Genomic DNA, 13642 nt, shown 5'->3' with positions numbered 1-13642 from the left:
CTAGTCCCAGTTTTGTTTTTTCATCAAAAGGCCTGAAATTGAAACTTGAACTTGAAAATACTGTGGATCATCATGTAGGGTCCCATAATGTTGTATCACATTGTAGGTGACTTTGTTTAGTAACCCTGGCAGTATAGCAAAGCCTATACTTAGGAATTGGGGATTGGGAATCAGCTAGACAGTGATTTGGTTTGATAACATCTACCTTACAGGATTGTCATGAGAATTGAATTAGATGGCATATGAGGTACTAATTTATAGGACCTGTTAAGTTGTAGGTACCAAAACAGAACCTTTTATTATTGTAGTAATGTTACTATTGTTATTCTAACAATTATTTATGGTTTTATATTTATATAATGAATTTGTGAAATTTGTATTCTGATTATTTTGCATGTCTTAAAGGAAGAGTGGTATTTTTCTTGACAATATTTTGGACTTTCCGAAGAAAGAAAAGCAATGCACAAGAGTAGAAATCATTGCGACCTTTTTTCTCTTTTTGAGAAACATTGTATTTGAATGACAGTGAAACTTTGGCAGAATTTTAGAGTTTTTGCTAGCATGACAGATGTAGTGAAATGAACAAGGTAACATGTATTAGGGGTTAGTGTAATGCCCATGTGTCAAAATAGCCTTTTACATAAGTCATGGGGTCATCAGCCTTGACTAAGGTTTGCTTGAGGGACTCAGAGATCAAATTACTTTAGTGGGTTTAGGAACCAGTGCGCCCTTTGGTTGCATTAATAGGTATTTAATGTTCAGTCTTACTAGAGGGGGCCCAGTCAGGCCCCACGAGAACGTCATGTTTACTCTGAGTCGGCTCAGAGTAGAGCAGGTCCAGAAGAATGTGAGCAGAGTGGTAAAAGGCCAAGAAGCGTGTACTTACCAGTAATCAGGAATCTTGAAAAGGCTCGTGTGTGTTTAGCCAAAAGAGAGAAGATAAAAGGGCATATGATGGCTAAACTATTGTTACACTTTTATAGGTAGATCGCTACAGATAGATTATGAGTGTCATGAGGAGCTTAAAAGGCAGTATTCCTTGGACATGTGTGGTAACCTCAGCAGCAGACAGTGTTGGATCCTAGTGGATCCTAGATCTGTCCTATGACTGGTTGAATGAATGAATGAGTCTGTAAACAATGAACGAAAGAACTAGGACAGTGGATAAAACGTATAAGAAGTTGGGATTTGCCTCCAAATGGGGACGGCTGGGGTGCTGCCTCCCAGCACCTGTAATTCTTTCTCAGCACCGTTGAGAGCCCCTTCCCTGTACCTGTGTAAGCTCTTTCAGAGCAGAAGCATTTCTGATGCATCTCTGTTTCCCTAGCAGCTAGTACAGTGCCCGATGCGTAGTAAGTACTAAAATGTGTTAGTTTCAAAAAGAAATGACATTTTCCACAAACAACAAAAAAAATTGTTTTAAAATGTAATTATGTGCTGAGTGACAGAGGCCAATCTGAAAGGCTACAATACTGTATGGTTCTAACTATGTGACATTCTGGTAAAAGCAAAACGATGGGTACCGTAAAAAGTCAGTGGCTGCTGGGGTTTAGTGGGGAGGGAGGGATGAATAGGCAGAGTATAGAGGATTTTTTAGGGCAGTGAAAGTATACTATATGATACTGTAATTATGGATACATGTCATTATACATTTGTCCAAACCCATAGAATGTACGACACCCAGAGTGAACCCTAACGTAAACCACGGGCTTTGGGTGATAATGATGTGTCAGTGCAGGTTCATCAGTTGTAACGAAAGTCCCACTCTGGGGGGGTGTTGGTAGCGGGGAAAGCAGTGCATGTGTGGGAGCAGGGGGCGCATGGGGGACCTCTGCACCTTCCTCTTAATAGTGCTGTGAACCCAAAACTGCTTTTACACAATTACGTCTTTTTTTAAAAAAATTTATTTTTACATCTTTATTGGAGTATAATTGCTTTACAATGGTGTGTTAGTTTCTGCTTTATAACAAAGTGAATCAGTTATACATATACATATGTTCCCATATCTCTTCCCTCTTGCATCTCCCTCCCTCCCACCCTCCTTATCCCACTCCTCTAGGTGGTCACAAAGCACCGAGCTGATCTCCCTGAGCTGATCTCCCTGTGCTATGCAGCTGCTTCCCACTAGCTATCTATTTTACATTTGGTAGTGAATATAAGTCCATGCCACTCTCTTGCTTTGTCACAGCTTACCCTTCCCCCTCCCCATATCCTCAAGTCCATTCTCTAGTAGGTCTGTGTCTTTATTCCTGTCTTACCCCTAGGTTCTTCATGACATTTTTTTCCCTTAAATTCCATATATATGTGTTAGCATACGGTATTTGTCTTTCTCTTTCTGACTTACTTCACTCTGTATGACAGACTTTAGGTCCATCCACCTCACTACAAATAACTCAATTTTGTTTCTTTTATGGCTGAGTAATATTCCATTGTATATATGTACCACATCTTCTTTATCCATTCATCCGATGATGGACACTTAGGTTGTTTCCATCTCTGGGCTATTGTAAATAGAGCTGCAATGAACATTTTGGTACATGACTCTTTTTAAATTATGGTTTTCTCAGGGTATATTACGTCTTTTTAAAAAAACCTTAATGATGAGGTGGTAAACTCACTGCCACTGGAATTGTTCTTGGTAGAACTGAAATGATTGTCAGGAAGTTTAGAAGATTTTCATACATTACTTGGCAGGTTGGACTAGGTGAATTTATATGTATATGTGTGTATTTTTATATAATATGAATAGTTCGATAAATACTTGTCGAGTGAATGGCTGTCTGCGGGTTTACCATAGAAATCACCTACTTATGTGAAGACAATCAATGATTGTGTGTATATTGTGTGATTGAAAACTTTTCTGACTTTTTTAATTACAGAAGGCCTTACGACCGGATATGGGCTATAATACATTAGCCAACTTTCGAATAGAAAAGAAAATTGGTCGCGGGCAATTTAGTGAAGTTTATAGAGCAGCCTGTCTCTTGGATGGAGTACCAGTAGCTTTAAAAAAAGTGCAGGTAAGATGACTTTAATTATATAAATCCACGTAAAATTATACTCTGTGAAGAATAAATAGAGAAAAGTGCATCCTGAATGATTGGGTCATGACAGTCTTAAGTTGAGAACGATGGGAAGGAGTAAAAATTGTACTGTAAACACTTGCATTAAGTGCAGTACATGGTGGAAATCGTTTTTTAATTTTAATGCCACTTTTAAAGTTCAGCTGGTTTTGTTCACCCAGGTTCAGTAATGACTAGAATGATCTTAGAGAAGCTTTCACAGCTCTAGGTTTTAAGAGGCAGATTTGAGTTGTCACCATGGCTCCTAACTGGACGTGTGGCTACGTGTTGTATCCTGAGCTGCAGGCACTGCAGAAGGAAACCAGGCTCACAGAATGCACAGCCTGATAAAGTCAGTAAACGGCAGGCAAGGTTAGGGGGAGGTTTTCGTTAATGTAGAAAATGTTTCATTTACTGGCAATAAATGAAAGAAAACTGAAGTGAACTTTATTTACTGGAGAATAAAAAAAAAAATGAAATAGGTAAAGTTAGAGGATTGACGTCTTACGTAAAATCCACACGTTGTATTGGTATCATTCTAGCATCAGCTCTGCTCGCCAGTCCTGACTCTGTCTGGGTTCCTCAGATCCATGGACCTGCCCCAGCTCACCTGGCCAGGCCCTGCCCCAGCCTGAGCCCAGGACAGGTCACTGCCCTGATGGGTCCACTCGCCTCTGGTCTCGAAAGCACTTGCCTTTCTGCCCCAGAGTGTGTTTGACATTGTACCGTTTTACTTCCCTTTTTCAGGGAAGGGCATTCTTGTTCACACCTGCCTGTGGACTTTCCATTTTATTCTGCAGCCCTGGTGTCTTTTCTGTGTCGAGACCTGCAAAACCTCAGTGTCCTCTTATTATTATTATTTTAATTTTGTAAGGGATCAGTATACTTGCAACAGCCATTGCAGAGGTGAACAGTTTTCACTCATATTTTTAAGCAAATAGTAAATATTTATGAAAGATTTTATGGGGCATATATGTTAGATATAAAGAATAGGACAGATGCTGTCATATCCACCACTCACCTTTGACACACTTCTGCCACTCCCTTCCTTCAGAGGTCACCATGTCCTGAATTTGTGTGCTTTTCTTTAGAGTTTTTCTCCAAATCTGTATACATTTCTGAATAAATCTGTTGTTTGCTTTTGCATTTTTGAACTTATATAAATGTTGTCACATGTTGGTGTGTGTGGCTATGCTTTATTCTTTATATATCTAGTATTCAATATGTAGATATGCGTGTGTTGTGTAGTATTACATACTATGTGTGTATACTATCCAGTTCTTGTTACGTGCTATTGGTTGTGTACAGTTGTTTGCTGTTACAAACAGTACTTCCGTGATGTTCCTCTGTATGTTTCCTGGTGCACACATGCAAGAATCTCCCTTTTGCATGTGCCTGAGGATGGAAGTGATGAGCCCAGGGCCACGCACGGTCAGTGCTGCAAGTTTATACCGAGTTCTTCCAGCGGTTGCACCGTTGACCTTCTCTCCAGCAGCACGTGAGGGTAGCCGTCTTCTCTCATGTAATCTGTCATTTACAGTAAGAACATAAAATATACAATGCAGAGATTAGTGTTTATGACACAGATGACTTTGGGAATGATTATTTCCTAACAACAACTCTGATCCTTTTTTTTTTTTTTTGCGGTACACGGGCCTCTCACCGCTGTGGCCTCTCCCGTTGCGGAGCACAGGCTCCGGACGCGCAGGCTCAGCGGCCATGGCTCACGGGCCCAGCCGCTCCGCGGTATGTGGGAGCTTCCCGGACTGGGACACGAACCCATGTTCCCTGCATCGGCAGGTGGACTCTCAACCACTGCGCCACCAGGGAAGCCCTCTGATGCATTTTTAAAATGTATTGAATTTCTAATATGTATCTCTGGGCACTGTGGGGGGGGGGAGGAAAAGAAGCTAGCAATTTTATTCCTGCCCACCAAGGGAAAAAGAGTCTATCTAGAGCAATGAAACGTTAAACCCTGCGGCGTGGATTCCTGGTTTCCCTAGTTCGCAGAAAGGAAATGTCAGTATGAGCTGTTGGCGTGGCTGGGATTGGAACGGAAGCCAGGCTGTCGAGGTGAGACCAGATCCTGGAGAGCTCTGAAACCAGGAACAGGACTTTGAGTAGGAGGGAAGTGAGGATTCGCTGTGGATTCTCTAGGAGGGTAATAATCTTCAAAATCGGTTATTTTCAAGATAAAAGTACAAGCTGAACACACAGAACATACTAGAGAGAAGACAGCTGCTGATTTGCCCCAGGTGTCAAGGCGGGGCTGGCTGGCTGGCTGGATGGATGGATATGTGGGTGGATGGATGGGTAGGTGGGTACGTGGGTGGGTGGATGCTTGGATGGGTGGGAGGATGGGTGGGTGGATGAATGGGTGGATGGATGCATGGATGGATGGATGGAGTGAGAGACCATCTAGGTGGAGTCCCTGCGGCCTTCCTGGCTTCCCTCTCCCCCCTACCCCCCACCCCCGACCCTGAGTGTGGACAGAGAGACAGCGCTCAGTTCTGTCTCTAAGGATTGCGTTTTAAATCACAGAACCTTGTCATTGGAAATACTGAGAAAGAAGGGGAGAAAGAAGGGAAAAGGAAGGGAGGGAGAAAGAACAAAAGCTCTTCCAGGCCTCTTGTAATACCGTCTACATCGTTTCTGGTTGCCTGTATCCTTCTTTCCTTTGACTGGAAAATTGAGTGGACAGGAGTGGATGTGCATGGTCGTGTTTCCAGTCAGTGCAGGGTAGATGCCCCTCCAGCTGCCCCCACTTCACACTATGGTAAACCCCAGACCGCTGCCTCCCGCTGTGCCGAGTTCAAGTTTGTCCTTTGGGCTTTGCCTTCTTCTGTGCTTCTTAGGGTTGCTATTGGGACATATTCTAGTTTAAACGTAACTCCTTTATACAAGAGAGAATTGTTGCTGTAAAGATATTCTTAGCTTCTGTAATTAGGGAACAGTATCTTAAACCTTTGTGAGGAGAAATATATTTGCATTTCAGACATGTTATTGATTTTTGTGATGTATTACACTTGCGCTGAACAATAAAGACCAGGGTTCTTCCTTTTTAAAAATCCACCTCTGCAGCTTAGTATGAAAATGTTTTAAACTATTGTTGACCAGACTCTTTTCCTGCCTGAAGAATCCTAGCCCTTCTTTAAAAAATTCATAAGGAATCAAACATTGGATATCCTCATGCAATTTGTTATTTTAAGGCTACTTTACTCGTCTAAAGGGCCATGTCACTGTTTCCAGCTCTTCTAGAATCCTTCCTGGTTGAGTTCATGTGTTGAAATGTTGCGTTTATAACTCATTTCTCTGCTCACAAATCTTTGATGAGACTCTTTAGAAGCAGAGTGCAGGTTCCTCAGCGTAGTTCTCCAGGCTCTTCTGTACTTTGTCCTGTGTCAGGTGTCACTTTTCTGTGGCCAACTTGCCGGAAGCCCTGGTGACTTTCCTGGATGTTTGCCTGTTACCTGTGTGTGGAAAGGAAAGAGTGTGTACTGATTGCACGTTCCTTCTTTGAAATCATAAAGAGGTTGAGAGCCTGCAGTGTATGACAGCATTAACCAACCTTCTAGAAAATTGGCCCACATCCCGTCATGATTTGTTTGCCAAAATTAAGATGGTTCTTAACTGATGGAACATTTTTGCAATTCCACATACTGGCTTTGCTTCCCTGTCTCCCTGCTTCCCTTCCTGTTGCTCGTTCAGTTCACTTCTCCAATGTTAGTGATCACCTGATGTTCAGTGGTTAGCTTTTTAAGGCTTTGAGAACGCCAGCATGAACAGAATAACGGGGCTCGTGGATTCCAGTGGAAGTGCAGCCAAGACACGTCTGAAATAGTGAGGGAGGAACCACAGTGGGCGCAGCCTTGAGGGGCCCAGGGTGAGAGGGAGGTTGGGAAAGTCTTCACAGGCGTCGGGCTGTGTCTCAGAACCACAGTTCTTTGTGTTGGAAGATTATCAAAGAATTGTTTTGATCTGGTCCACTTAATCTCTGTTTTATTATACTTAGTTCATTGATTAGAACTGTGTAATTGGAATTGGTAGACGTGATGTTATAGCATGAATTTTGGTTTTTTGTGTCTCAGTTCTTTGACCTTTTTTACCCTGACTTTTTAATCGTAGGTGAAGTAGTTTGATCCTTAGTTCATTAATGCTTAATTTGTCTTTTCTTACTCTTAAGTTGTATGCTGAATAATACTGTTTTACTGTGGGACATCCATTGTCAGTCAGTGACATTTATTAGAGTCACTTTTGTATAAAGCACTTTTGTATACTTACAAACAAACATAAATAGTGATAATATACAGTATTTGTTCAGATTCACCCTTTTGATCCGGGTGATCTCAAAAAAACTTTCTGAAAGGACAAATATTCTTTGATATTTGTTTTACTTATATTTACTTATATTTGATAATTATGTTAAAGCATTCATCAAGAAAATCAGTTTTTATAGTATATTAATGAGTATAACTTGCTCTTTTACATGTGTTAATTTTAGATTAAAGATTTTGCATGTTTGCATGTAATTAGACATTAGGATTTGCATGCAATTAGAAATTTGTGGGCAGCAGCTTCTTCCGTAATGCATACACTGATTTTAATATATTTGTAACACTTTATAGCCATATATTCAGTCTCTTTTTCAGTGTTCACTGTGATTACGGAATTCGTCCTGCAGCTTTTATCAACTTCATTATTTAATCCCTATAGACTTCTTTGAAACTTTCAATAGATACTTGAGCAAATGAAAATTAGGAAGCATTTGTAAGAATAATTTATATATTATATATTTTTTAAATTGGAGAATAATTTAGTAATTGATACTATACTAGTTTACTTGTCAAGGAGGCAGAGACTTCATCTTAAAAAATTAAAGCTTCTTAATTTTATTCGTTTGTACTTTCAATTTTATTTTAGGCATTTTGAGGCATATAAAAATGTAGTAAATTTTTAGCCTTATCGAATATTTAGAGAATGGGGCATTCTAGTTAACAAAATTTGGGGGTTATAATGAATTAAGATATATACCATAAATAGTTTACTTAATCATTAAAATATTTAACTGATACAGTGGACATCAATGAAATAATTTAGTTATTTGTCCATTTTTTGATGTTTCACAAATTTTTCTTTTAGCATCTTATGGTACCTTAGGGTCATCATTAAGATAAATGCAAGTTTTGATTATGTGAGTTTATCTTAAAATTTTTAAATGAGAAACTCTTCTAGTGGCCAAGCCCGGTGAGTAAATATTGTTCTTTGTGTGAATCTTCTCTCTTCTCTCTTCTTCTTCCCCACCGTCCTCCCCATCGTCTCAGTGTAAGGTGCTTCTCTTTCCTTGACTTGGGATGCGGGGATGTCATCTTCACTAGGGTTTCTTCCCCTTAGTCTGTGCCCAGCCATCGTTATTCTCTTGTGTCCTTGAAGCCCATCCAGTTCAATACTTGTTCCATCTTGCCCCTTGTCTGCCAGTCTGCAACAACCCCCTCCTTTTTTTTTCTTTTTTTCTTAAATATGTTTTCAGCCCCTTGCTCTCATTTTCCTCTGTCCCTTCCCTGGCACCATGCTGACTCTGCCACGACCAGGCGTCACGGTTGCTCAGCACGCCCAACCCCGGCACCCGGTCTGCTCGCAGCACTGTCACAGCCCACCCTGCGCTCTGCTTGTCCTGTCTTAACTCTCCACATCCCCTCTTCATCTCCTCGTCTCATTTCTCTCCCATTCTATCTTTCCACCAAAGCTTGTTCTTTGACCTCATCCTGACCATGGTCCTCTATTCCATATTCTCTAGACCTCTTATTTAAGGTCTGATTTCAGTTGTTTGTGTGTTTCTTGGACCTTTATCAGCTATTTGAGCAATGCGGATGTTTCCACTTTACAATCTCCCCCATCTTGTTCCTGTCTTGCTAACCCCCCCGGGCAGGGTTTCTCTTCACTGGGTGTTTCTTCATTTCCCTGTTCACATGTACCCACTGTTCCACACCCCCTAGCACAGAAGGGTTCAGGTTATTTCTTGGAGTTTTGCTTACGTTTCTTTGGAAATGCACTCTCTTGTACTCCCTACTTGGATATATTTTAACCACGGTAGTGAGAAGAACACAAACCAGCAGGTACATACGATTACAGTGTTGTCAGTGGTGGAGTTAAAAACTACCACCTACTCTGAAGCCTCAGCCACGACCCGTATGCCTTCATGCTTAGTGGAAAAGGGCATCTCCTGTGTGACAGTGACGACCTCTGCCATCTGCTGTGCTTTCACGATTGCACAGCCATCCTAATCCATCTTCCCTTCCCTACCTGCGCTCTGGACAAGATCTTTCTCTTCTGTCTTCCTGGAGACTTTTTCAGCTGCTGCCCGTTTCTCCCGCATCCACCTCTCCTTTCCTGCAGTGTCATCACTTGGCGTTCTTACTGACGTCTCCGTAGTAACTGTTGCTTCAACACCCACAGCTTCTTCACACTACACTGGCTTGGTTCTCCTGTCTGTCTGGATATCCCTTTTCTTATTTCCTTCAGTGGCATCTCTTTTTCCCACTCCTTTCAGGATATTTCTCACTGTCATGATTTTGGATTGTTTGCTTCTCCTGCACCACCTTCTCCCTGACCCCTGTAGGGTGGCTTCTGAACCTCCGGAAGCCCTCACTAAGCTTTGCTGAGCTTCAGGCTCTCAGGAAGTCTGCACAAAGGATGAATTTCCCGTGGTACGTATTAGAAGCTTTTTAATTTTAAAAACAGGACTGATTGATGCCCTAGGAGTTAGATCACTATATACTAGCCTGTTGAGTTAAAAGTCACCCCCTTGGAAACAAAGATTTTTTTGTTTTTTTTTTAAATAATCATGGAAAAATTAAGGACACACACAGATATCTAGTTCCTTGCCATCATTTGCCAGGGCCTTAAGGAATCCACGAGGAAGAAATTGAGTCCTGTCTTTTGCCTTGAAGTTCAGACACGTTGGTGCATGAAGAGAGGAAGGCTGACGGCCGCTGGATTACAGGCCTGGGTGTCAGAGGAGCGCGGTTCCTGGCTCCAGTGCAGATCTCTTCGAGCACTCACCTGGCTTAACTTCCGCCCCCCTCTCCACCCCTTAGGGGCCTGTGTATTGAGTCAGGGAGGGGCTGGTGGTAGAGACTTTCATTATTCGGAGATTATCTTGTTCGATGATTGTAATTTACGTCTAGAGAGGCCACTCAGCCCTTCTGCCATGGATTTTCTAACTCCCTCACCCATCTTCCATCCTTCAAATAAGAAAGTCTGTGCCTACCACTCAGCAAGTGCGGGAACCAGAAGTCACTGTGGCATCCGGGTTGCAAGGGGCAGGAACACCGGGAAAGACAGAGGCACAGTCGAGGGGTGAGATCAGAATAAGGACGGAGGGCACATGGGAAACAGGCCTCAATGTGGGACAAGCTGCTCAGTTCATTTATTCAGGCTCTGTGAAGCTGGTGAGGCCCAGATGTTTGGTTGAGATTTCCATTTATGTAAGATTTATTTAAAGTAAGATGTAACAGGTTTGTCAAACTCTCTCAGTATATTTTTTGAAGTACTTCCTTTGCTACATTTTAAGTATTTTTTTCTCCTAACAGATTTACAGATGCCCTTTTAAGGACATTTGTGTTTAATGTTTAAGTCACTTGAAAGCCTTTTCCCTCCAAAGATACCTAGTGTTAACCTTTTGAGTTTCATTAGTCGTGAGTAATTTTGGCAAAATTTAAAGGTGACAAAAGAGAACTTTTTAAATGATTCAGAGAATACCAAGAATGTATCAGGCAATCACTTGCTTAAACACTGCTAATAACTTTGCTCTTATCAAACATTAGTTTAAAAACCCAAACATTAGTTTAGAAACTTTGGTAGAGCTGGAAAGATACCTTCTGAAGACAAGCTTGTAAATAGTTTATGAAAATCCAGATTTTTTTTCATGTGTATTGCCTTTTGCTCACGGAATCAGACAGCTTTGAATCTATGTCTGCGAATGATTTAATCTGAAGATTCAGTTTCTGTTTTTGTCTTGACATGCTGGCTAAGAGAAAAAGCAAGATAAGATACTTCTGAATTTCCAATTAAAAGTATTTGGTTCAGAATTTAATTTTGCCTTAAATGTGCCAGCAATGCTTCATTCCTCAGTGTTTGAGAAGTGACTTTTGGTATTGAGAATTCAGTTCAAGATGAAAGTTAATTTGTTAATTCTGAATTAGTTTAATTATAAGTTGAATTAAAGATTCATGATTTCATCATGGCACAGTTCTGTCTTTGTATTTTGTGTCTAGTTAGGGTTTCCTAGAGCTCTCATACACATTCTCATCTCGCTCAGTCTTTCGTGTTTTAATACTTTTCCATCATAGAGACGTTGATTACTGGGAGATTAGATTTATACATGTCTCCAAGTTTGTGATTTTTTTTTTTTTTTCATTTTAGTCACTAGTACCAGAGTGATCCTTTCTCTGTTTCCTTAAAAAAAGTTTTCAGGGGCTTCCCTGGTGGCGCAGTGGTTGAGAGTCCGCCTGCTGATGCAGGGGACGCAGGTTCGTGTCCTGGTCCGGGAAGATCCCACATGCCGCGGAGCGGCTGGGCCCGTGAGCCACGGCCGCTGAGCCTGCGTGTCTGGAGCCTGTGCTCCGCCACGGGAGAGGCCGCAACAGTGAGAGGCCTGCGTACCGCAAAAAAAAAAAAAAAAAAGTTTTCAGGAATTCCTTCAAGGTCTAAGACATTCAAAAATTTGTACTTCCCCACATTTCTTCAAGTTGTATCAAGTCCCCTGTGAGTGGTAGTTCCCGAGAATGGCATCATAGATAAGTAGTGTGTGTGTGTGTGTGTGTGTGCGTGTGTGTGTGTGTTTCATATCAGAAACTAACATCAAGTTCAAAATTTTCTGTTTACATTAATATTTGTTTGATTTGTTATTTAGTGACAACATCATTTTTCTGGCACCTTTTGGCATTTTGGGTAATGAGTGGCTTTCCTACGTGAAATTGCTAAATGTAGAGTTTACTCCTTTAAGTAATGAACTTGTCATTTTACTTATTTCTGTAAGAAATCTTTCTGAGGTGTATTGCACTTCCCTGCATACATGAATCAAGCATCGGAAACCCAGGCAGCCACAGCCTGCCCCTCGAGGCACTCATGTCACTTCGTGCAGCAGCACTTGCCGGTTGAGTGTCACGTTCTGTGCTCGGGGCTGCAGTCTGCCCCTGACAGTGTGCCTCCTGAGGACTGCAGGCTGGTTCCCTTATTTGTAGCTATAATAAAACATAACGATAAGTTGGCATTCAACACAGTTTTGTGAATCATGGAAAAGCAAGAAAATGGACGTGTTATCCTCATTTATGCTTGGAGTATTGACTTATTAAGATATTTATTTATTGTTAATTTTCCATATGCTTGGAACGTTGAGCGATTTCTTTGTCTTCAGAGACATGCTAAAGAGCCCTTTGATTGTATTATTTATTTTTATGTTTTTTACATTAGATCAACGTTTCTCAACCTTTTCTTTATTTTCACCCCTCACCTTTTTAGACATTTTTTCCCAATTATGCCCCCCACCATGAAATTTTAATTCTGTAGATACAGTGTGTCTGTTTAGGTATCATATGTATATCTGTGCTTAAAGAGAGTAAGACTTTGTCACCCTCTCTCTGAAGAACCAATTTTCACCTCCTTGGAAAATTGACAAGGGTATCAGCCCTGTCAAGAATGCATGCATTAGACCTTTTAGACCTGATTTGATCATATAGATTAATGGTTCAGAGCTTGGGTTATAGTAGGATAACTTGGAGAATGAATTCTGGCTGCTCCATTAATTACCTATGTGAACCCCTGTCAATTTCTTAAGCTTTCTAAACCTACTTTCCTTCATGTGTAAAGTGGGAATACTAACATTATTGTCCTCATGCGGATTAAATGAGAATTAAACGAGGTGGTTCATGCAGTATATTTAGCACATATTGTTCAGTATTTTAACTATTATTATATTAATATATCACAATCTCACAACTTCCGTGCTGTTCGATTTGAACTTAAGACTTGAAATATCTAGCTCTTCTCTTTTCCCATTTTTAATACTGACTGCCTCTGGAGGGAAAATGTAACTTCTAGTCACATGGGATAAAATACCTGTAGATCGCCACAGCTCCTAAAAGCTAATTGGAAAGAATACTTCTTAGTGTGTGTGTAATTATGTGCAAAGTATTACAGTGGACTTACATGGTAACTTGAACCATAGATTACTATTTTATTAAGTAATTCTGGATTTTATTTTTAGATATTTGATTTAATGGACGCCAAAGCACGTGCTGATTGTATCAAAGAAATAGATCTCCTTAAGGTAAATAACAAACGAACTGTTGACTGTTTTGAACATAACTGAGTAGGTTGATAAAAGTGATTTATTAAATATCACACTTAAAAAGATTTTTGAGATACAGCTTATGCTGCACCGATTTCAAGTAACATATAAGTTTGAAATCAATATATTGAAGAATCCAGTTACCTTTTGGATTTACTGTACAATAATTTAATTGGAACATTTGGTAGGATTAGCTTTTTTGTTGTTGTTGTTGTTGTGGCCTCTCCCGTTG

General features: G+C 40.7%; 1 protein-coding gene across 5 annotated transcripts in view; it reads left to right on the top strand.

The window, feature by feature from the left end:
• The window catches only part of NEK7 (NIMA related kinase 7), a 150326-nt gene that overhangs the window by 69827 nt on the left and 66857 nt on the right, over positions 1–13642 (top strand). For 4 of the 5 annotated variants that reach the window (XM_060293901.2, XM_030884080.3, XM_030884079.3 and 1 more), the window contains exons 3-4: positions 2880–3020; positions 13327–13389. In XM_060293901.2, the coding sequence (XP_060149884.1) occupies positions 2880–3020; positions 13327–13389 (204 nt within the window). The remainder of the gene's footprint in view (positions 1–2879; positions 3021–13326; positions 13390–13642) is intronic. The other variant, XM_060293940.2, reaches the window with a different exon arrangement.

This window comes from Globicephala melas, chromosome 1, assembly GCF_963455315.2.
Source record: "Globicephala melas chromosome 1, mGloMel1.2, whole genome shotgun sequence".
In the NCBI taxonomy this organism is placed as follows: Eukaryota; Metazoa; Chordata; class Mammalia; order Artiodactyla; family Delphinidae; genus Globicephala; species Globicephala melas.
Note: the sequence above shows the minus strand (reverse complement) of the source record. Positions and strands in the feature narration are given on the sequence as shown.